The sequence below is a fragment of the Mandrillus leucophaeus genome, unplaced genomic scaffold, assembly GCF_000951045.1.
Source record: "Mandrillus leucophaeus isolate KB7577 unplaced genomic scaffold, Mleu.le_1.0 Scaffold938, whole genome shotgun sequence".
Classification (NCBI taxonomy): domain Eukaryota; kingdom Metazoa; phylum Chordata; class Mammalia; order Primates; family Cercopithecidae; genus Mandrillus; species Mandrillus leucophaeus.
In genome coordinates this window covers 255,827-278,244 of record NW_012110230.1, presented here as the reverse complement: position 1 = coordinate 278,244, position 22,418 = coordinate 255,827, and the positions used below count along the sequence as shown (strand labels likewise).

At 44.0% G+C, this 22,418-nt stretch overlaps 1 protein-coding gene across 4 annotated transcripts; it reads right to left on the bottom strand.

Moving 5' to 3' along the window:
- Positions 1 to 22,026, bottom strand: LHX9 (LIM homeobox 9). Of its 4 annotated transcripts, XM_011970248.1 has the most exons (8): positions 21,889 to 22,026; positions 21,679 to 21,792; positions 21,364 to 21,434; positions 15,904 to 16,022; positions 13,727 to 13,929; positions 12,233 to 12,588; positions 6,084 to 6,286; positions 3,747 to 4,894 (listed from the first exon to the last, which is right to left on the bottom strand). In XM_011970248.1, the coding sequence occupies exons 3-8, from the start codon at positions 21,389 to 21,391 to the stop codon at positions 4,637 to 4,639; spliced, it is 1,167 nt and encodes a 388-aa protein (XP_011825638.1). In that variant the 5' UTR covers positions 21,392 to 21,434; positions 21,679 to 21,792; positions 21,889 to 22,026; the 3' UTR covers positions 3,747 to 4,636. The 4 variants fall into 4 exon arrangements, with proteins under 4 accessions (XP_011825639.1, XP_011825638.1, XP_011825637.1 ...); XM_011970246.1 differs by lacking the exons at positions 21,364 to 21,434; positions 21,679 to 21,792; positions 21,889 to 22,026 and adding an exon at positions 10,959 to 10,962 and having other exon boundaries at positions 3,753 to 4,894; positions 12,231 to 12,588; positions 15,904 to 16,803; XM_011970249.1 differs by lacking the exons at positions 3,747 to 4,894; positions 21,364 to 21,434; positions 21,679 to 21,792; positions 21,889 to 22,026 and adding an exon at positions 1 to 1,972 and having other exon boundaries at positions 15,904 to 16,803.
- Positions 22,027 to 22,418: the final 392 nt, after the last annotated feature.

Genomic DNA, 22,418 nt, shown 5'->3' with positions numbered 1-22,418 from the left:
TGCTCAGACTCAAAGACTGCTTTACGTCACAGTAAAGCACAATAGACCTTACAACTCTGCCTCACACGCTTTCTCTTCCCACTCACATAATTAGTACTCCTTTCTCTCTCTCTCTCTCTTTTTTTTTTTTTTTTGGTTTTAAAAAATGTGCCTGTTTCAAATTTGTATTATTTTTTTCAGATGTCTAATTTCAGTTATGTTCTTTCCCTCTCTGGTCTCTTCCTGCATTTCACATACCAGACAAATATTTAAAGGTCTGTAAAACCAGGCGAAGTTCCAAAATACTTCTAAATGAAATTGCCATAGGTGACAGAACAGCGAAAGAAGGCAAGACTGTAGGGCAAAGATTTGAATAAACTGGCTGGAAATGCATTGGAAAATCTATTTAAGCTGCTATAGCTGTGGATGAGGTTTCAATGAGGCATAAACATTCAAGTTACTGACAAAACCAACATGATTTGTGATCACTCAAAATAGTCTACTTGTCGTGGTGCATTGCTTTTTTTTTTTTTTTAGTAGTAAGTTGCTCTCTCTTCTTTAAAATTTTTTCTTTTTAGTATTCAGGAAGTGAAAGCATTTAAGAAAACATTCAAAATTCTGAGAATACATGTAAGTGAAATATTTAATGTCTCATTCATAAAATTTACATCATTTACATAGGGTTCATTTGTATATAATAAAAATTTCATCATAATGAAAAATTTTCTGGAAATTATATGTTAGCTTGTTTAACATATGCTTTGGATATACAGCTAAATAGGAATAGCTAAAAATTTATTCTTCAAATATTCCCTTTAACAATTAAAAAAACCTCATTCCTAAATATTTGTCTGTCTTTCCATTTGCTTTTTTGTTTGTAATAATCATATGTAACTTGAACTATGCAAAGATTGGATCTTTTTATAGTTCAGAATATATTTGTATACTTCAATAAATTTGTTCATTGCATAGCAAACATGTAAACTCACATAGGATCTATAAATTTTACCCTAGTAATCTAAAAAAGTTGCTGAAATTTTGCACAATAGTTTATTCTAAGATTTATTTTGTTGTAATTTGGGTTCACTTTATTTTTTATTTGTAATACATGTGGTAATTGAATACAACAAATGAAAATAAGTCATGAAAAGGTAAAAACCAAGTAATTTTATCTTAGATTACCAGAATTTAATCTCATTATGCTGTTTGTATTTTTTCATAGTATAACAAGTTGTAAATGTACTGTGCTGCCTCTTTAAGTGTTCAAAATTAATTTCAACAGCGTGTGTTTAACATAAAGTTAACTATGTTTGCATCAAATAAATGTTTATTAATGAAAGCTATTTATCATACAAGAAACAGCAAAGATAAGTCATCATACAGAGGTGTACACTAGAGGTGACATATGTAAAAGTGCATGCAGAGATTTCTGTTTAAAAAGGAAGTAATAAACAATAATACTAAAATTACTGGGGTTTGATCCCTATACTCTTAAATGGGTGATAGCTTTTCTTTGAATTTACAGTTGGAAAATGCCATTAACAGCACTAATACACATTAGCAAGCAGGTGAAATGAACGTTTTGGACTTTATTTTACAACTATTTGTGCTTGACAAATGTGTGAAATTTTTTTCAATAATAATTTTTTTCAAATATGGGGTGGGCATATTACTGCCAGGTTGCTCTGGTTTTGTACATGGTTTATCTAATTTTGTTTAAACCACATAATGTCAGGCCTTCAGTTGTGTTAGACACCATAAAGAACACAAGTTTCGTTAACATTCAGTAAATGACATTTAAGTCTCTCTCTCTCTCTCTCTCTTTTTTTTTTTTTGGCTCAATAAATTTTTTAATGTATGATTATCATAACCTAATAGTGCCTTTGTCTTCACTGCAGTGGATTTCCGATCAAACTTTTCCCCTTCTTTTAATACTTTAGGGAATTTTCAAACGTCGGGATGTTTGGCTGTAATGCCCCAAGATTTGTTCTCCCTGAAAAAAATCATAGTGACAATTTATTAACTACAGAGCAACTTGGCTTTTAGGGGTCTGCAATTTCTATTTAGATTTACAAATATCCATTTGTGCTCAATAGACCTAACATGAAATCTTAATCATATTTAAGGTTTCTTTCCATGCAATTACTTTATATGCTAGTTAGCCTTTTTATTCTAAAAATTGGAGTGAGTCAAATCAATGGGGCATTACTTTTGTTATAAGCAAATATATTCAAAGGTATTTCTAGGTTGAATTACATTGCATGTGCAACAATGTGTAACATTTCATATGAATCAGAAGTTTGGAAATCTAAAAACTATTTGTATGTTTAAATATTTCTAAAAATTTTGTATTACCATTTGAATAGCTTTTATATAGATGCTGGAACACACTAGTACGGTTAAAACTTAAATAAAACTGATGGGAAAGAAAACTCCTTAGATTCAAAATGGTTTATTCACACAAATTTAATAGGATATATCACAATTGTTTGGTCCATAAATATTTAGGGGAAATAGTTTCTATACAATGCATTTATCAATAAACAAAGAAACATGGACAATTTTGCTAGACCACTTACTGTACTATAAACACGAAGCTCAATATATAAGATTATTGAATTTATCAACTATATTTGAAAGAGTGCACAACTGCTTTCTATGACATGTTTGTCCCCTCTAACAGGATACACCATAAAAAGAGTTTCAGAAATAAGAGGTAAAACAGTACAAAACTAGTGAGGTGTCAAAAGGGCTTAAAACAGTTAATTTAACAAACAACACATATATCCTGATTTTTCACAAACTTACTTCCAAGTTATATCATAAGGCACATAGGAGAACTGAGTTATAATTAGTCTACTTAATAAAGTAGATCTGTAGTACCATATATTGTTCTGTCAAAGAACAAAATTTATAAGTGTCAATATTTTACCTGTAAAAGTGTATTAATAAGATCTCAGCCTTACCAAGGTTGTTTGGTCTGGTTAGTGGTAAATGCCCAAAATGTAATAGAAATATGAAAAGTCAAGATTTAAGCTCCATATAAGATGATAACCATACTTGCTAAATATATAATGGCAATCACACCTTTCTTCTGTTACAGTGTTAACTTATCTTCCATCATCTTTTTTTAAAAAATAAGCTACTTTCTGTGCTAATTTTCTAAAGACCCTGAGCAAAAGTTACAATAATGCACTTTAATGTGGGCAGTGAACTGTCAATATGTAACCACACATTTATACAGCCAGAAGGACACCTTTAACATCTATTAAATAGCCACTTCGACCACCAAAGGAGATTTAAGGGGTCCAAAAAGTGGAGAATATGTGCAAAGTTATTCTTAACAATCCACTAAAGCAAGACATATATCTTGACTTCTTTTTTATTTTTTTTAGGAAATCCACAATCTAATTGGTATTTAACTACAACAGAAGCGTAATAGATGAACATTCACCACTGCCCAGACCATTAAGATTTTAGCTTAAATTAAAAGAAAAAAAAATACTACTGTAAACTAGGAAATATATTCAGATCAGCATCCACAAGGCTTCTGAGTTTATCTACTTTAAGACTAATAACTTCAAATCTCTACTATCAGAAAAACTATTTTCAATACATAAGTCAACCTATGTCAAAATAAAATAAAACAAAACAAAACCGATTGTTGGTATAAGTCTACCAGGCTGGGTATTTTAAACATTATTCATATAGAATGCCAGATACAATATCATGGTACAGCTGAAGCCAATTAATAGAGCTATTAATTAAATTATACTGATTTTTTTACTTCTTAAAACATTATATTTTGCTTATTTCCATTTTCCCTGGGAAAAAAAGTAACTTAGAAAGAATGGTTTCCGAGCTATTGAATTTAGCTTTAGGAGGTTAAAATTATGGAATGTCAAAATCTATGCAGAATTTTCATGGATACACAGGGAGCTTAAGTATTTTTCAAATGTTGAAAAACAAATAGTCAAGTAAAAAGTTTTTAGAGATGTACACCCCTAAAAGAAGGAAAAGTCACATTCCTGTAATAGATTTCTCACCTAATTAATCATTACTATTTTAAATGTCTGTAGTTAATGCTTTTATTTCATCATATTCCTCACTTGAATTAGCAGTTCAGCTAAGAAATAGAAACACTAAAAACAAGTTTTCAGTTTTAAGATTTAAAAAATGTAATGTTTTCAGAACTCCATAATCACACATACAATTGCAAGATTTAAAAAGTAACTAATTAATTATCTGGTTCTTTATTAACCTAATCATTGAACTGGGAATATGATTATTTGCCCATAATAATACCACTCTTTTTTTTTTTCTTCGAGATTCTGGAAATAAGTAACATACAATTTTAAGAGGCACTTATTAGAATTATTCAAAAACTCTCCTTACCAACTGAAAGACCTAATTAATATTTTTTTTAAAAAAATCCAAATACACTTTGTAGACAAAATATATTCACTTAAAGGAGACAATACTGTAAACTCATTTGCCAAGTGGCTGCAGATGCTACACACCAAGCTGTTATTTTTATTCCCCAAATATCTTGTGGGTTAGAAGAAAAAAAAAAAGTCTTGTAAATAATAAAATAATAATAATTAGAATAATAATAAAAAGAAGAGGAAGAATTAAAAAAAAAAAAAAAAAACCAATGTTAGAAAAGGTTCGTTAAGGTAGTTTGTGAGGGGCTTCCGGATTCGTGGCTGTCCATGTTAGAGGTCACGGATGTCACTACAGTGATAGTGGGATTGGTCAGGTCTGTTAAAGTGGTCGCAGTGCCGGGTGGAGTGAGAGCTCCGCTGTCTGCTGAGGGCGGGGCCGGAAGCGACGTGCCATCAGCTTTATCAACACCCCCATTCTCCTGCCGCAAAAGGTTCCTTCTGAATTTGGCTCGTGCGTTTTGGAACCAAACCTGCAAACCAATCCCAATTGATTTCTTTACCGATGTTCATTTTTATATTTCTTTTCTTTCTCTTTCTTTCTTTTTTTTTTTTTTTTTTTTTGGATATATGTTTCTTCTTTTAAATATAATTGTTTGTTTTTCTTAGGAGGAAAGGGGCTTTTTTTCCTTTCTTTTAAAACAAAGTTATTCAAGTAACACTACGGATTTATTCTCTCTCAAATGCACTTATTCCACCCTGTAGCATTAACGAGTGCCACTTGGAACAACTGATGCTTAAGCGGATATACCATGAAAATGAATACATGGTGATAAAGAGGGGGAAATACACGATGATTCCTCAACTGTTACGATAACTGTTGAGAAAGGGCAGGGCCATTGAAAGTATGGCAAAGTAAGAATCATTCATATGAAATGGACATTACTGAAACAGACTTCACGCCATTCGTGAGCCCAAAACACGGTGTATATTCTTCACATAGAAAAAACTCCCAGGGTCACAGACCTCAAACAGCCTGAAACTGTTTAGCAGAATTTAAAATGCCTGCTATTTGTCACCAAGAAGTGAGAGAAGATCACAAGTGACTTACAGCAACCTATTATAATTTCATTACTTATATGTTCTGACCATGATGAGTTTAGGAAATCAATTGGACAGCAGAACTAACTTCCAGTATTTTGTTTTTAATTATGGTTTGTTAAGGCAGGAAAATACTTGCTCCAATTGGTTGCTGAAACACTAACCATACTTTTGGCTTTTCAGGAGTGGAAAAAGGTTCCACCTGAATTTGGAAGGTGAGTGAGGCTGCCAAAAGTTTGCCGAGTTAACACAGTGCCAACAGGTCCCTCTCAAGTCTGTTCACTGAGCATAATATTAATGGAAATCTATAGAGCCACGGCCTGTGCAAATAACATCACTCGCATTTGCACAGCAGTGAGTCAAGCTGTGCTGCCTTTGGAGGGCCCATCTCCACATACGTAGAGAGAATGTGGCTGTATTTAAAAAGACACTGGGTCTCTGTTTGGGAACCCTCCAGGAAGCCCCTGCAAAATCTCAGAACATCCTCTAGGGAGATAGCTAAGATAAACTAGTAAGAAGCAATACAGGAAATAGCTGCATCACTCCAACCAGGGAAGAGCACTATTTTTACTGGCAAGGGGAAGGGAAATGTATGCACAGTCAATGATGCACGTGTCTTACCTGCAAAACTCTTTTGGTCAGGCCTGTTTTCTGGGCAAGCTGCTTGAGGTCCTTGGCATCCGGATTGTGGTTGATGGCAAAGTAGGATTTCATGGTCCGGAGCTGGTGATGCTTGAAAGAGGTTCGCATGCGCTTGGTCTTCTGTGAGGGTGGATAAGGCTGCTGGTCCCGGTCCAAGTGGTCTGCCTCATTCTCATTACAACCTGTTGCAGTAACAGTGAACAAACAACTGCTCAGTGGAAATTCTTGCATTAGCTGACATGATGGCAGGCTGTAGGACACTGCTATGGTAATAAAGCAGCAGTGAAAAATGCTGTCAACCCAATTATGAGTAGTATCTAGACAAAAAGAAAGAAGATCATTGCTAAAGTAAGCTGAACTTGTCTGTTAATGCAGATACAACCAAAGTTTATGCAATAGAAAAATATTGGTTAAATCCTGTCTTTTGCTTAATGGTTGCTAGAAGAATTTGAGAATATGAACAAACCCTAAGTAGTAAAGTGGGAGTGAGAGAGACCTACAAGAGTGAAAAGAAGAAACCCTTTTCTAATATAGTTATTTGTACCAGCTTCCCATCGCCTGCACTCACAGTGTTTTAAGACTCTACCTTTTGTCTGTATTTCTGGAATGAGACACACTGTCTGAAGGTACTGCTTCTTGTCATGAGACGTAGAGAAACAAGTATTACCACTCTCTCAAGTCTGAAAGTTTCTGAGAGCCCGCCAACTAAGGAAGCATCTAGGTCAGTTCTAATGGTTAGCCTTTTCTCATATTCCTAGAACTCTCTCAGTCAGGAAAAAGTTAGAAAAGGCTGAAAAAGGAGAAGTTAGAAATTTAAAATTTGTGAATTTCTTACGTAAACATAAGAATATTATTTGTTTCAGCTTTTAGCTATGACTGGTTAACGCGGAGCTATACCAGAAAGAAAATATTTTTCCCCTGGAGTGATTTTAATAAATATTTCTGAAAGAGAATGAGCCCAGACTTCCCTTCACACGGTTCATGCCTGAAGCGCTCCCCACAGCTCACAGTTGAGAGACACTGATGGTGCTTATTTCTAGGCTCAGATCTTAGTCCCTTTTGCTCCAGATGTGTGTGAGTGGGATGTGAGCTGTGCCCCTGGCTGGCCTGGCAGAGAGAGGGCGGCATTTTCTCTCCCCTTACAAAGACTTTCTTAGCACCAAGGGCAAAACAACCCAGTCTTTGAAACCAGCCAGAAAGTCATTATCCCCAGGATGTAAAGCTGCACATTTAAAGGGTCATTTCCAAGAATCTACTGGCTCTGCATAGGAAATACAATTGTAAAATGAAAACATTTTGTGAAATATTTACACAACCAACTTCAGCCAACTTCACACATTAAAGTGCATGGCAATTTTTTTTCTTTAAATTCTTCCTTCAGATAGTTACATAAATTTAGATCTAATCATCCTGCCTTGTACTGCTTTATAATAGAAAATCTAAAACCAACCTGATCATGTCATTCCAGGGAGAAAGAAACCTGAATCTTAAAAAAGGTAGGCATCCCTTAATATTAGCTCTTCCAATCTGCTTAATAAAATGTTATCTGCCTGGTAGGCTCTGTTTATAATAACTTTTTAAAACCTATTCAGCAAATCAGCATATTTACAGAAATACAGAAGTTTTGTAGTCATCAACCAAGAAGTCAGACACATATAAAACTCACTTAATAAGAAATTCCTCCTAATGTGATAAGACTAGATACAAACAAATGTCTAGTAAGTAGGAGGACACACTTGGCAAAAGAACAGGTGAGTCCATTGAGGGAAATGACTCTACCATATTCACCTTTGGACTGATTCCCTGAGTCAAATACAGGGGCAGGAGCTCAAGAAGCATTCAATCAAGACGTTGGGCCCTTTGTTCATCAGTAAATTACAAGTGGGTATTAATGCAAAATTAAATCAACTTGAAGTAGAATCCAAGTCAGATATACACATTTGAATGTAAAACATAGGCTTATTAAACTCCACCAGAAAGGGTACCATATGTCCAGGGATAACAGAAAGAGTATGCATTACATTTTATCCCATTTTGGCCCAGTGGGGATATGTCAAGTTCAAATATTCGACAGAATTGCAGTTTCATATCCTCAAATGGATGAAACAGCATCTCTATGACCTACTATCAAACTATACTTATCTCCAGTAAACTGAGCCATATTTCATAACCAGATTATAAATATACCCACAAAAAAATAGTCAAAGAGGCACACGTTAGTCATCGGAGGGTTCTTCAAGTAAGATTTCTTTCCTATCATATGTAACATGTAACCTTTCCTGAACAACACATCAAATTGAATTTTACACTTGGGACAGAAGACTTGGTGTTTAAATAATGCCCTTGGCCATCTTTCCCCCACTCCACACCAGGGTAATATATAGAAATGAATATGATTCCCAACATGACTATATAATCATTAGTTCCTAAAATGAAATTTATGAAAAATAATTATAGTAAGATTTGATGAAATTTCTTCCCTGAAAACACATTCTATATCCATTATTGCTGATTAAAAACTCAGCAGAGCCTTTTAATGTGTTTTAAATACAGTTATAGGCCCCATTTCCACACAAAATACATAATCCAATGTGTAAGGAGATAGCTTGTTGGGTCTTTATTAAACAGATATTACTATATATGATTTTCCTGTGATGCATTATCTCATATTATGCAACTTAATCGAGAAACTTATTTCTTCTACAGAGTAACAGTGCATTATCTGATATTATTTATGTTTAACTACACATGCATTATATAACTTGCAAATGACTGTTTCTCCAAGGCCTGTTTCTACAGCTGTAGGGGATTTCCCCACTCCCCGAATTATGAGATGAAATGATAACTCTTAAAACTGTCTTAAATATCTACCTGTAAGTTCACATATAATATTACAAAGTTAATGAGAAGATCTAAGTATTTTATTTCCAGTCACTTACGTGATGGTCACCCATCCTAAAGTGAGTGTCTGCTGTGGAAGGTATGTAACCTTCTGAGAATTAACTGATCCCTGGAAGACCACTAGGGGTCAGTGCCAGGCTAATTTAACCACCAGGAACCTTAAAAGTTTGGATAGGAAGAAAGGACTTAAGGAAAGGATATTTTGAGAAGTGGCCAAAGTTTAATCTCTCAATTAATGTTTAAATTACACAAATAAGAGCTCCCTATCCTAAACTAAATCTTCTTCTCATCCCTAGAGGGCTTTATTTCAAGTTACCATTTCAGGTAAACTTTCCATGTCTCTTTCTAAAATATTTGCCTGATTAATTTGCACAGAGGTATAAACGAAACTAGGGACTTTCTCATTAAAAGGCATTTGCCCTATGTCAAGCACTAGCTGGCCTTTGCCAAGTTTCACATCTTCTCTGAGATTCTTTGAATCACAGACATGTTTTCTGCACATTTTGAAAACATATTATTATGTAAATTATACTTAGTTTAGTATCAGTCTTACCCTTTATGAGACTTGTTTACATTTAATGTTTACATTTAATGAGAGATGGCAAGATAAAATCCAAAGAAGGCTAAAACAATGAGTTAAAACTGGATTTATTTTATTTTTTTACATTTTAACATGCGTTTAATTTGCTGAAGGGTTTCTTTCCCTAGTTTTGTAACAAAGTGGCATCAGATTCACAAGCACTGTTTTAAATGATGGTCTGATTTCTGGTCAGGAATCTTCAAACCAATTCCCATAGATAATTTTAACCTAATCTTTAACATATATATAATATTTACTAGTATCTCTGGGAAAAGTCCAGAAAGGATGGAGTAGATGTTAACTAAGAGGCATCCAGTTTATAGTGATGCAAGGTACAAACTCTTCGGGCTAAGGGGGCCTCAGCAATTTTTCCCTCCTTTGGGAGCAAGACAAAAGTGACCTTCTCCACAACAACTTGTAGCAGCATTAATTTGCAAACTAAAGACCTGAGGGGCTCCAAAGGATTCTTTTATTCTTCTTAAAAATAAATTTGTACACTCTAGTTATTTTCAGAGAAGTAAAATAATCTAAATGCTACTGTTCTTAAAGTTCCTTGGATCTAACATGAAGTAAGATCCAAGGCAAAATCAAATTTAGCTAATTAGATTAAATAAAGAATTAAAAAGTCAGGCTTGCCTACTGTTTGGCTAGAAATCTTCACCCTTCTGGACTTTATCTGGGCTGAGAGATCCCTTCTTTCCAAAAAAATCTCGCTAGTTGTGTATGAGTGGCACTCTCTCGCGCTCTCTCTCTCTCTCTCTCTCTTTCTCTCTCTCTCTCTTTCCCCCTCTCATTAGGGCATTAGGGCCTTGGTGAGTGGCTTGAGATTCCAATGTCATCTTCTATTAATAAAGAACAATTAGTGCCCTGCCTGCCCTGCCCTGGGGACCACGCATCAAAGAAGATGAAGTAAGCATGCTGGGCAAAGTGGTCCCTAACCAAATCTCCCGCCCCAGCACAGCAGGGGCCAGTGTGAGGGCACGGCCACTACTGAGGGTTGCCAAAACCTGGGGCTTCACCCGCTGCCCTCATACAGATTGACCGACCCTGGTGAGATTTGCAGTGAGCCGGCAGGTCCTTTTCTTTTCATCCGGCAACCCTGGTATGAACCCCCTAGGTGCAAGTGCTGCCGCACAGTGTTCCCCATTGCTCCCCATTGCTCCCCATTCTCCCTGCAAGGCCACCTGCTGTGCTTGCCCATAAAGGATTCTCCTCTTCTGTTAGATCAGGCGGTAGAGAACCCCAGGAGAGAGCCTAACAGAGGTCTGAGAGAGCAACCACTCATCCTGTGTAGGTTCTCCTGAAAATTCTAAACTCAGAGCAGGACCCTTAGCTCCACATTCACACTGGCTGTGTGATCTTGGGCAAATCACTTAACTGGCTGGACACTGTTCTTTACCTTGACTAGCAATATCAGGCACCATACCAGGCTCTGCGAACTGGAAGAGAAAAACAGGCAAAATCCTGTGCTCTGGGGTGCCCATGCGTGAATCTGGGGGCATTCAGAGTAATAGAGTGGGGTTGCCATAATAAGGTCCTCAACGTTCCTTCCAACAGAATGGTCTCCCCTGTCCTGAGCATCAGTCTGCTGAGATTCTCAGCCAGGTCTGGGCCAGGGCACTGAAAGCCAAAGCAGTTAAGTTCCTTAGGCTCCCCAAAAGTTAGCCAGGCCTTTCTAATACCTCTTTTTTCCAGTGATTGGGACTCACAAAAAGAGCTTCTGTTCTGCTCGGAGTTAGAGTATCATCTGCAGAGTGGATCACCATCCTCACCTGGAGGAGGGGAAATGGGGGCCTACTACCAACAATGGGAAACTGATGCATGTGAGATTGACACATGATAGGCGTGTCCCCCAAAGCAAGGAAGAATTGTTCTTGACTTGTTGCCTGCGGGTTGTTTTTAATGAAGAGAGAAGGTGATTGAGTATAGATGAATGGTCTGAGATACCGTTAAGCTTCCTCAGGGGGCCCGACCTGAAGGTTCTTTCAGTTGGCCAGGGGTCTGGATGTCTGGATGGTCTATCACACAGGGAATGAGACGGCTGGATGAATATCCTGACTTAGGAAAGACACAGGCTAGCTCAGCTGTGGAGAGTGATTCCCACCCCTACAACTGCTTTTTGCCAAGATCAGGGATTAGGTTTTTCAACACTCTTGCCAACCATGTTCCTGATTAACTTTGGGCTGGTGACCACAGCCTCTGACCCCTCTAGACAGACTGGGGTTGGGCTCTGAAGACTTTTTTTTTTTTCTTCAGTATTTAGAAACCTCCTCCAGGATCTATAATTTGGCCTCCACAAAGAAATTGCCCTGGGGCTGTTTTGCTCCAACTGAGAGCCAGAAACTAATGGGCTCATTAACTAACAGGCAACAACGATTTGGCTCTGCCTGTTTGGGGGAAATCACTACAGCCCCATAGTTATGGATGTATTTTTTGCCACAACCTAAATAAAGTGTTGCCTCTCCCTCCCCTCCCTCCTCCTCCTCCTCCTCCCTCTCTCCCTTCCTTCAGAGTGACAGGGGGTTGTGGTGAGAACAGAGGCATCGGGCAAAACACTCTTGCAGCAAGACTTTGGACGGGGAAGGAGCTCTACGAAATTTCCTCAGGGAGGCCGGGGCTGCGCCGGGGGTGAGGATAGGGGGCACACCTGAGTTGTAATTGACGATGTCTACTCCCAGCGCTGGGCTCTTCCGCTTCCGGGGCCGCCCCTTCTGCACGGTGCCCGTACCATTGAAGTAAGGCAGGGCCAGGCCGCCGCTCTTGGCCGCCAGCTCCGTGTAGCTCAGCTGCGGTGGATACTCTCCTTGCAAGAGGGTCTCGAAGTGGGCGCGGCAGTACACCAGGCTGTCCTTCATGCCGAAATGGTCGCCCGTGGTCAGAGTCTTGTTGCAAGTGGAGCAGGTGAAGCAGCTCAGGTGGTAGACTGAGTCTCGGGCGCGCATGACCATCTCCGAGGCGGAAATGCCAAGGTGGCAGCGGGCACATCTCTGCACAGAGAACCTTCTGGAAGGAAACAGTTGAGTCAGGGTGCTAGTTGAAGCAAGGCAAAGCCATCTCCCACCCGCGACACCTGGGCTTGGTCTGCAGTGGCCTCAGACTGGGACCTGGGAGGGTTCCAGGAGGACAGGACAGTGGGCATTAATTTTATTTGCCCATCGACCTTTTCTGATAAACCAAGACAAAGGATCCTTACATTAAAGTCAGAAGAATCGGGCAACTAAGTCTTAGTTTTCTTCTCTGTAAAGTGAACATTAAAACAAAATTTTTTAAAAATTTTAAAAAGCAAACCACTAGTTAGAACGATCTAACAGTACTAGAATATTAAATTGCCATGCCAAGTAAAAACAGTTAATCAATTACAAAATATTCTATGAATGAAGGAAGATATAATTATTCCTGGATGTGCGAGTGTGCGGGAAAACATGCCGACACAGTCCTGGAAAATGACGATTTTGTAGAGGAAAGGTTATTATTTTTTTAACCGCTTATCTTGTTTGGGCTGAGAGCGGAGCTAGGTCATCTGCACATAGTTCTGTCTTTCCCAATCCAGAAATATAACTGAGAAGAATCAATAAAGACGCCTGCTGCTGACTTTTCTCTCCAATCTGGCGGACATGGTTGTAACTAGCGATAAAAGGAACTCGGAACCGAGTGGCTTGGGTTTTGGCAATGGCATTTATTCCTTTTCATAGTCATTTACAGAGTCTTCTGCCACCTGCGAAAACCTAACACTCTGTTGCTGCTGCCCGAGCCACTAGCTCAGTTTCAAGGCGCAGAACTTGCCCAATTCGTAGCAAGCGGAAAACAAAAACCCAGTCAAGTCTCAGTCGACGGAGACCACGTCCATTTACTCTTCCCCAGATTTCCCCAAGTTCCTCCAGCCAAGCTGAGAAGTGATGGGAGCGCGTGGTATTCGCTGATAAAGCTCTAGACCTTGAATGTCCCTCCCACCCACCCTCACCGTCGGTCAGGGAGATTGCAGCTTGAAGGCATATGCAGTGGGTTTCCCTGGTCTCCGAAATGATAACCGCACCCAGAATGGGGCAAAAGGTGGGAGACGGAGAGGGGATTCTGGGCTCAGGCAGATAACCCCGCCAGGTGTACTTGGGCGGGCGTAAGAAGTGGGGGTGTAGGGGAGTACCTGTAGTAATCCTCCTTGCAGTAAATGCTACCGTCCTTGGCAAAGCAGGTGAGCTCGGACTCGAGGGCCAGCTTACATTCACAGCACTTCAGGCATCTCAGATGCCACTGTTTGTCCACAGCCAGCAGGTAGTACCTGTCCGAGATCTTGCCCCCGCAGCCGGCGCACAGGGCGGGCTTCTCCGGGCTAAGCGGGGGCATGCCCTGCAAAGAAAGCACACCGCAAGGCTGAGGAGGGCGCGCGGTGTCGCCGCACGACGCGGGGTTCTCCCCCAGGGAGACAGAGCCCAGGGCGTGCAGGGAGCGCGGCAGGGGCCAGGGTCCACTGCACAAATGCAAAAGTCGGGGAAAACATTTGTGATTTCTCTCTTTGCGGCTCGCTCGCTTTCTTCCGTATCCGCCTAAACCGGCATTCGCGTCCTCCCGGGACTATTAGCCTAAAGACATTCCGGCCATCAGAAGCCTCGCTTAAAAAGGACTGGGAGAATATTGACTATAGTTTGGGGGTCGTTTCCGAATTCAAATAAATACAAGCTAAAAATTGTGGCTTTCGACGCACACAAAATAAAACAACGGAAATGATTGGGGAGTGAAATGGAAATTTCAACGAGCACAGGTTATTTTAAACAAAAAATATTACAGTTCGATTTCTCTAAATTCTTATAAGCAGCATTGAAATCAAAAGCAAAGGGGAGATTATTGGACCTGTGCTCATAACTTGGTCGACTTTGTTTTGATTGAGATATATTTGGCAGACCCTGCTGTTCCCTAATTTTCAGGACTATTGGTCCCGTTCCCAATAAGTGTGTAAAGTGGCTGTTCCGAAAGAGGGTCCGTTGTCCAGCCCGCTCTATACAGTCCCCTCTTTCCCTAGCATCAACAGGCGTACAAACAAGACCTTTGTCTTGAAAATCTGTTTAGTGCCCAAGTTACGCTTCCCTTCTGGGTCCCACTGACCAGACTGAGGATGCCCCAGTGACCCCACCTTGAGGAGCCCAGCCCCACTGGAAAATTTGGGTTTGGGTTGCTACTATTTGATTTAAAAGTGATGACCAGAAAAAGGGAAAAGGAGTTAACCTCCGGACATTTCCCTCACGACTAGCAGAAATGGGTTGAACTTCCCCATGAAATTTCAGTGGGCCTGAAAAAGTAAAGTTTAGCCCTTTACTCTGACCAAGGGCCCTGGCACGGAATGAGTGTTACAAATATAGACACGTTCACCAGTTGGGATACTTGGCCGGACCCAAAACCCAGCTGACAGGGCTAGAGCAGTCTCCTGATTAGTTTGGGCTACAAGTCCTACTGTGGTACCAAAGGATCTACACAGCTATGTTTGGCTGAAATCATTTCCGGAGACTTCTGTAGTTTCCCCCGCTCCAGTTAGTAATCGGGAAAGGGAAGCACTTAGATAAGTAATTGGTTTTCTTTATTAGGAGGACATAACTTTATCATTATGGATAGTAGAAACAGTGGTAGTTGATTAGCTTGTTTAAGGGTTGGTTATAAAGTTCATGCGTTTCGACTGGGTGCCGCGCTCCTCCGTATGTTTTATTTGATTTCCCCCTACACATGACACCCGCCCGGTCCCGGCGCTAAACGTAGTGCTGTCTCGTTAGAGGGACTGAGTCAGGATGCCAGAAACCCTGAGATTCTCTCAGTTAGGGGTCCCAAGACCTGAGCGTCTAGAGAACTGGAAATGACCCAGTCGCGTCCGAATCTGCTCCAAAGGTCCGGTCATCAGGGCCAGAGACTAAGGCCACCTGGGGTCCCGCTTGGCTCGGACGCCCGGGCAGCGCGCCGTCCTCTTATTGCTTGCGCGCAGCTTACTCTCGGAGCTGCGGATCCTCGCCGGGGAGACTCCCGCCCCGGAATCAAGGGAACCTTGAGGTCTGTAGAAGAGAACGCCACCTCCCCACTCCACCTCCTCCCAGCTCCTCTCCCTGCTCTTTCGGAATCAGCTGCGACAGAGGATAGCCAGCTAATGAAGACATTTCAATTCAGAAAAACGACGATTCTTAGCCCTGCAGACCTAGATGGACGGGAGAAAACCCACCCGCCAGCCTCAAGCGGACGTCTCTACCACCCGCCGCCCCCGATCTCCTCCGGCCAGGGAGTCTGCTTGGCTTAACAGAGGGCGCAGGGGTGCCCGGCTACCGCCGCGGCGGAGCCCTTCCTTACCGCGTCGCGGCCGTTGAGCTGGGCGCCTTTGGCCAGACGGGCCTCAGTCTTGGATCTGCGCTCCATCTCCTCCATGATGCCTTGGATGTGGCCTCCGGAGATCCCGTGGAAGAGCATGGCTGGGGGGCGGAAAGGACACGAGTTGTCTTCTGCTCGGCACCCCACTATTTCCATATACACACGCCCGGGGCTTTCAGCTCATCCGAATGAGGGAGGCAAGGGACCCGAGAGGGCTGCGCTGTGGGAGCGCAGAGAGGCTCGGGGATGGAGGGAAAGAGGGAGAGAGAGGAGGAGAAGAAAGAGACAGAGTGGAAATCGGTCTGCTTGGGGGGCCTGGGGGAAGCAAAAAGAAGTGGGAAGAGTGGTGGGGGAAGCCTCAGCGGCTCCCTGAAGGAGATGTGCAGAAAACAAACAATTCGGGTGGAGGAGAAAAGAGGCGTAGAAGGCAAATCTTACTGCTCTGAGAGATCGAGTTACTAATGGGAAACAACTGCAGCGGGGGGAGGAAAACAAAATCTGGTGAAGAAAGAAAATGGTTTTGAACACAAAGAAAGAAAAAGAAGTGCTATTTTCAGCGTTCCCTGACTGCTTGCAAGTTCCCAGTTCCTGTAGGTTGGGTTGGGGACTGCTCCTGCCTGAGCTGTGTCCAATTTGTTAAGAGACTAAAGCCAGCCCATTTTTGATAATTTAGTAGGAGGAGTTCTCTCCCCGGAGCTGCCACGGATTTTTATTCAGACAACAAAGACCTGTCATACTCCTCTCAACCCCCTGGTGATGGGCAAGCAGGACAAACATTACAAAGGGGTGGGGGGATAGAGAGCGGGGAGGCAGGAGGAGGGGGCATTTACCTCCCCACAAAACACACACACACGCGCGCGCGCGCGCACACACACACACACACACACATCCAAGAGTTCCCAGCAGTCATGTTTTAAAGGGGAAAAGGAGCTCTTGTCCCCGCCCTGGTGCAGGAGGCCTAGAGCCCGCCTATTTGATCCGAGTTCAAGATCAGACCTTGGCTCAGGACACACAGAATATCAACTTCAAACTTTGGGTTTGCTCCTTGTGGACTTTTTCATCCCCAGCCTGCAGGACTGTCACCAGAAATGCATAAATATTGCGCAGAAATGTAAGCACTTCACTGAAATGGAGATAATGTTGGCTCCTCTCCTCCCCATCCCATCTTCCTCAATCCACTTTTAAAAGCAGCTGTCTGACAATGCAGGTCTTTGCCTCACCTCCTTGAGGACTGGAGACCCTACTAGGTGCGAGCTTCATCCAAAGTGGAAAGGGCGTTTGGAGCGTCTACATTTCGCAGGGTTACTTTTGGCAAAACAATTTTCTTTGAGAAAAGCAGAGTGTATGGGACAGGGCATGGACTTGTACACATGGGTAGGCCATTGAGCCTTGGCCATAGGGCGGCTTATTCTTTTCCCAGGTTCAGGTTTGAAGGAAGGCTGCCGGAGATTCTAATGTCTCATTTGAAACTTGCCAATATAGGAAGCGACTTGGGGCCTCCCGGGAGCTTGGCGCCTGCCCCGCAGGACTGGGCGCTAGCCCCATCGCGTGCTGCTCCCACTACCCTGGCAGGACAGGGGACTTGTAAAACTGGGCGCACCCGCACACTCAGAAGGGTGTGAAAGGGACTCTTTGCCTTGGAGGAGGGGAAGGTGAGAATGGACAAGCAGAATGGCAGACCTGCTCCTCACAAGAGGTGGGATTGTTCTGTCGCCCTCTGTTCCCGGTAGCGGCGGCCCCTCCCCGGCCCCATTAAAAAGTGTCCACAATACTCTTATATTGTCGATTCATTCAAACGGCCACAGGCCCCCTAGGGGCCCGAAGCACAGCGCTGCGGCAGCAACCAGCGTGGCTTTACCCAGGGAGGAGGACGCGCGGGCCGCTCTCTGCTCCTTTCGTCCGGGTCATCAGCCTGCGTTCCCCACTACTTCCCGCCGCCTTTCCCAGGACTGCGGTGCCTGTGTCCTGGCACATCCTAGACACCTCAGAAGAGCCACCCAGCCGCAGACCCGCTTCCCTCCGCCCGGGGGAGCCCGACAGGGAACTGTGGCCAAAGCTAGAAAGACCACGGGAGAAAATCCAGGGAAAGAGGGAGGAAGGGAGGGAGAGAAGAAAGAAAGAAAAAAGGAAGGGAGAGGATGAGAAGAAGGGAAAGGAAGGAAGGCAGAAATAAAGCGAGGGAGGAAGCGGCCCCTGGTGCAGCAGCCTGACTTCCTGTCCCAAAGCGTTGCCTTCTGAGGCTGCTGGAGTGGCCTCTTCCATGAAACTCAAGACTCTACTGCTTCCCCTCCTTTTTTCTCAGGGTCAAAAATAATGTTATTTGCAGACTGGACGCAGTTTAGGTCCTCCGGGTGCCAGAATGCAGCTCATAAAACACAATTTCACACAAAAATGAAGCCAATCAAGTGAACTAAGCTGGAGACATCCCCCTCCTCCTTACTTTGGCAGCTATACCTGACAGCAGGGCTGCTATTTACTGTAAGTAATGTAATTAGCCCCTTTGGATGGGAATCAATGAGCTTTTCAAACCCACGTGCACACAAGAAGGGCCCTGAGGAGGGGCTGGGGGCAGCAGTCCTTTCAGAGACAGCAGGTCCTCTCACAAAGGGGCAGATTGCCTTCACACAAGTCAGAGGCTAAACTGACTCAGAGCTGGAGGAGGAGAGGGAGAAAGGGGAGGAGGAGTAGGAGGAGGAGGAGTCTCTGAGAAATCCCCTCAGTCAATTCACCCAAGGAAGCTCCAAGCAAAAAGTAAATACAGGACTTCAACTGACTTTGTCTAGTTTCTGTGCTAAACCCTCTCCCAATGCCCAAATGGGGGTATTTGAAATTAGTTTTGGTTCTTGTTGCATATTGCCCTTACTCAGCAAAATCAACAACAAAGAACGCAAGAATACCACTGTTTCCTTGCAAGAGATACAACTTTGGAGACTGCATGCAGGGAAAGTTAAACAACTCCAGGAAAAACCCAGAACTTTACAGTCTCCAGGGAAGCCAAACATAGAGGTTTGTAAGCCCTCCAATCATCCATTCATTCTTCGATTCCACACGTATTTGTTAATCATCTAGGTACAGGCAAGGCAGAACACCTTCTGCATTCAGTTTCCAAGTTGAATCCTAGCTATTGTTGCTCTTATGAAATTCAGGTTATAAGTTCCTGCATTCAGTGGCATTTGCTACTTCCTGTAAAGAAGCAAACTGCCAGGATTCTTCCTTCGCGGCAAATGCAGGAAGTCTGGAGAAAGCTGGGGGTGGGGTGGGGGTCTGCTGGAGTTTGGGAGGTCCTTGTTAGCTCTGCAGAAATAGGTCCCCATGGGTCCAGACCTGCCTCCTCTCATAGTTCCTAAGGAGAAAGCCCATGAAGAGTGGGAAGGAATGCCCTCAAATTGGGTGTGTGACCCTGGGTTTTCTACTTTTTGTCTTGGAGTCCCCAAGAGAGATTGCCTAAGAGCTCCCCGCTCCTCATTCTCAAAGGACGTTAAGCACTTTAAATAAAGAGAGCATCTTTGTACTCCTTTCACCTCTCCAGCAGAGGGGCTGAGGCCCGGTGGCTGGTGACCAAAAAAAAAAAAAAAAAAAAAAAAAATCCCCCTTCTCCCAGCTCTAGTCTGAATGGCCCGCAAGTGTTCTATAAAAATTAGAGTGTTCATTTTTTCAGTTCCTGGGCTGCGCCACTTCCTCACTTGATGGGACAGGTGCATGTGGTTCTCTCTAACCTGCATCGGGGATAGGATCTTAAGTCTCCTCTAAATTCAGAGCTCTACCAGGGATAATGGGGCAGGTCCCTTGACCAGCACTACTCTCCCTCACAATTGAGCACACACAGTCCACTAAGCTTTCTTTCCTTTCTATTCTGACAGCACCCATCCCGCTACTGTTGCCACTTTTAGCAAAGTGGCCAGACTATAGTGGAGCATAGTAGGTGGAACTGAGAGTTCGAGATCTCAGAATCTCTATGAAGGTCAAGAAGACTGCAGCGCCCTTGCCGCAGGCTCAGGTGGGTCTACCTGGGCAAAGAACCTGAGCCCAGTAGAACTCCCCAGGGGAGAGGAAAGGGAAATTAAACCCACAGGACAGTTAGGGTTGAGAGGGAAGAAGTAACCTGACAAACGTGCATCTTTTGAGAGCAAAGGTGACTTAAGGTCTCTTTGTACCTGAATTTTGGAGGCCATGATTCTGTGCCTCTAAGTTTGCCCTTTAAAGAAGGAGGTGTTACCTTTCCTCCAGACCCTGTTAAGCTGGTTAAGGAGCCCCTTTGGTTTGAAAGGCGAGACTCTTAAAACAGTATCCAGCTTCTGGCAGTGTCCTGAGCACCCCAAGGCTCAGTGAAACGTCAGCGTCATCCTGAGGCTCGGAACCATGCGTTCAGTGCCATGCCACCTGTCCCTGGATGCCCGGGCTGCGCTGGATGGAAGGTGAGAGGATGGCCAGGACACGCTGGGGCCTTTCTCCAGATAGTGGAGACTGAAATACTCTATCTGTAAAACTTCCCCCTACACCTAGGTGGGCAGATCTATACTGAGGCTGCTACACGGGCGCACTTCTGATTCAGTTCTACTAGAGGGGCCTCCCTCAAGACAAACGGAAGTGAGCCAAGCAGAGCTGGGACAGGCGGAGTTCGGCTGCCTGGAAAGGGGCACCCGAGGCCACTCTCCAGCTGCACACCCTTGCCAGTCTCTCGCTGGGCGGTAGTCCCCGGCCAAGGCCCTGCCCCTTCGCACGTTCTCTGCCTACCCTCACCCTTTGTGACAAAAAGCCTCTCGCCGACTTTTGCTTCCTTCAAACCTCTATCCTCTATAGCCCCGGGGCTCTTCTCCCCAAAGGGGCGTGCGCCAAGTTTAGAATACAGCGCTTCTGAAATCTGATGCTCTTTTACCTGAGATTTGTTGCGCCGCCTGCCCTCAGCTCCGCAGAAATAAAGGGAGAAGTCCCGCACTGCGTCCGCTGAGATCCGGCGCAGAAACTGCTGCGCTAGGTTAGGACTGAACAACAACAAAAGAATGTGGGTGAAGCCAGTTTCCAGTTAACCCCTACCCGGGTGAGAAACGGTGTCTTTTCGGCCCCCCTTCCATCCCTTCCAAGAAAGAGACATCCCCAGCAGCTCAGGGGAGGGTCGGGAGCGCGTCCCTTGAGCCACTGACTACTGGAGGATCAGTGGAACCAGGACCTCTGCCTGGCGCCCCGGACCCTGATCCTGAGGAAAGTCGAAGACAGTCAAAGAGAAAGGCAAAAAGAAGGAAACGAAGGTTTCAGGAATCCTATCAGGAGACTCTGAAAACGAATGTGTTTTTTTGAGCCTACGAAGCGCGGTTTAATTTTTAAGACAAACACTCCTCTTCGTTCCACCCAGCGAAGGCGCACACACACGCACACACACTTACATTACATACGCACTGGCCCAAGGGGCAGAGAACATCGCAAGGAACCTGGCACATAACTCACCTGCCTCTAGAGTGGTACCGTTCAGCATTCTTGGAGGAAAAGGAGTGGATCACGCCGTAATGGTGGTTGCACTGGCAGAGAAAAGCCGCGCGTCAGCCGGGCGGTACGGCCCGGCTTCCCCAAGCACCTCCTCCCATCCGGTGGGGCGCGTCCAAACCGCTCCTCCCGCGGAGACCTCAGGTAGGGACTCGGCTTGGAGCAAAGCCGGACCTTCCTCTGGTAGGCTCCCAAGACGTCCCTGAAACTCCCGGCCGTCCGGGCGCACTCCGAGGGCAGAAAACTGCTCCGACTAAAACATCTCCATCAGGGTCTTACCTTGAGGTCCAGATGTCAGACGTTTCCCCCACTAGAACTCGGTTCTCGGCGAGGAAAGGCGGGAGGCGGCGGCCAGAGGTGCGGGTCAGTCCTCGAGTCTCGCTGAGGGTCCCTCTGTTAATCCAAATAAATAAATAAAGCGTTGGATGAAAATTAATTTCTCCCTTCTCTCTCTCCCCCACCCCGTTGGAGTTGATCTGATTCCCTCACCTCTGACCCTTAGCTCTCTCCACCTGTCTTTTATTTTCTGTTTATGCTTCCAAATCGGGAAGGGGAGGAAGAAGGGGTGGGCAGAGGGCACAGACGCGGGCCGGTGCCCAGAGAAACGCTCTGAGGCTGCGTTCAGCCCTTCCAGCCTCTCAATAATCAGAGGAGGTGTTAATGGAGGACTCGGCGGTAACTCAACCTCATAAAGCCCAGAGCATCTTGAGGCTGGGGCGCAGCAGGGGGGCTGGAGTCCCGCGGCGTGCCCTGGGCTCCCGGCCCCCCAGCCAGCTTTTGCCTCCCTGCAGCTTGTACCTAAAAGATGCTGCCGCCAGCTGGTGCCTGCATAGACGGTGGATGGGCGGTAGCTCCTGCGGGGAAACTAGGCTAAGCCATTGATTGTTCACCCACCGCGTCCCCGCCTTCCCCTCCCGGTCCCTCCTTCACTCTCCGCGCTCCCGGGCTGGGTATCAAGAACTCAACACTCTGGGGAGTATTCTGCGCTCGAAGTCGGTGTTTGCGGCGGGGTCAACAAG

Bases quoted from the DNA above. Each gene is read 5' to 3' on its own strand.
- LHX9 (XM_011970246.1), bottom strand. From the start codon at position 16,077: ATGGAAATAGTGGGGTGCCGAGCAGAAGACAACTCGTGTCCTTTCCGC. The intron at 13,930-15,903 runs GTAAGGAAGGGC...CTTTCTTTGCAG, and splicing joins AGCTCAACGGCCGCGACGCG to GGCATGCCCCCGCTTAGCCC. The intron at 4,895-6,083 runs GTAAGACACGTG...ATTGGTTTGCAG, and splicing joins TGACCAAAAGAGTTTTGCAG to GTTTGGTTCCAAAACGCACG.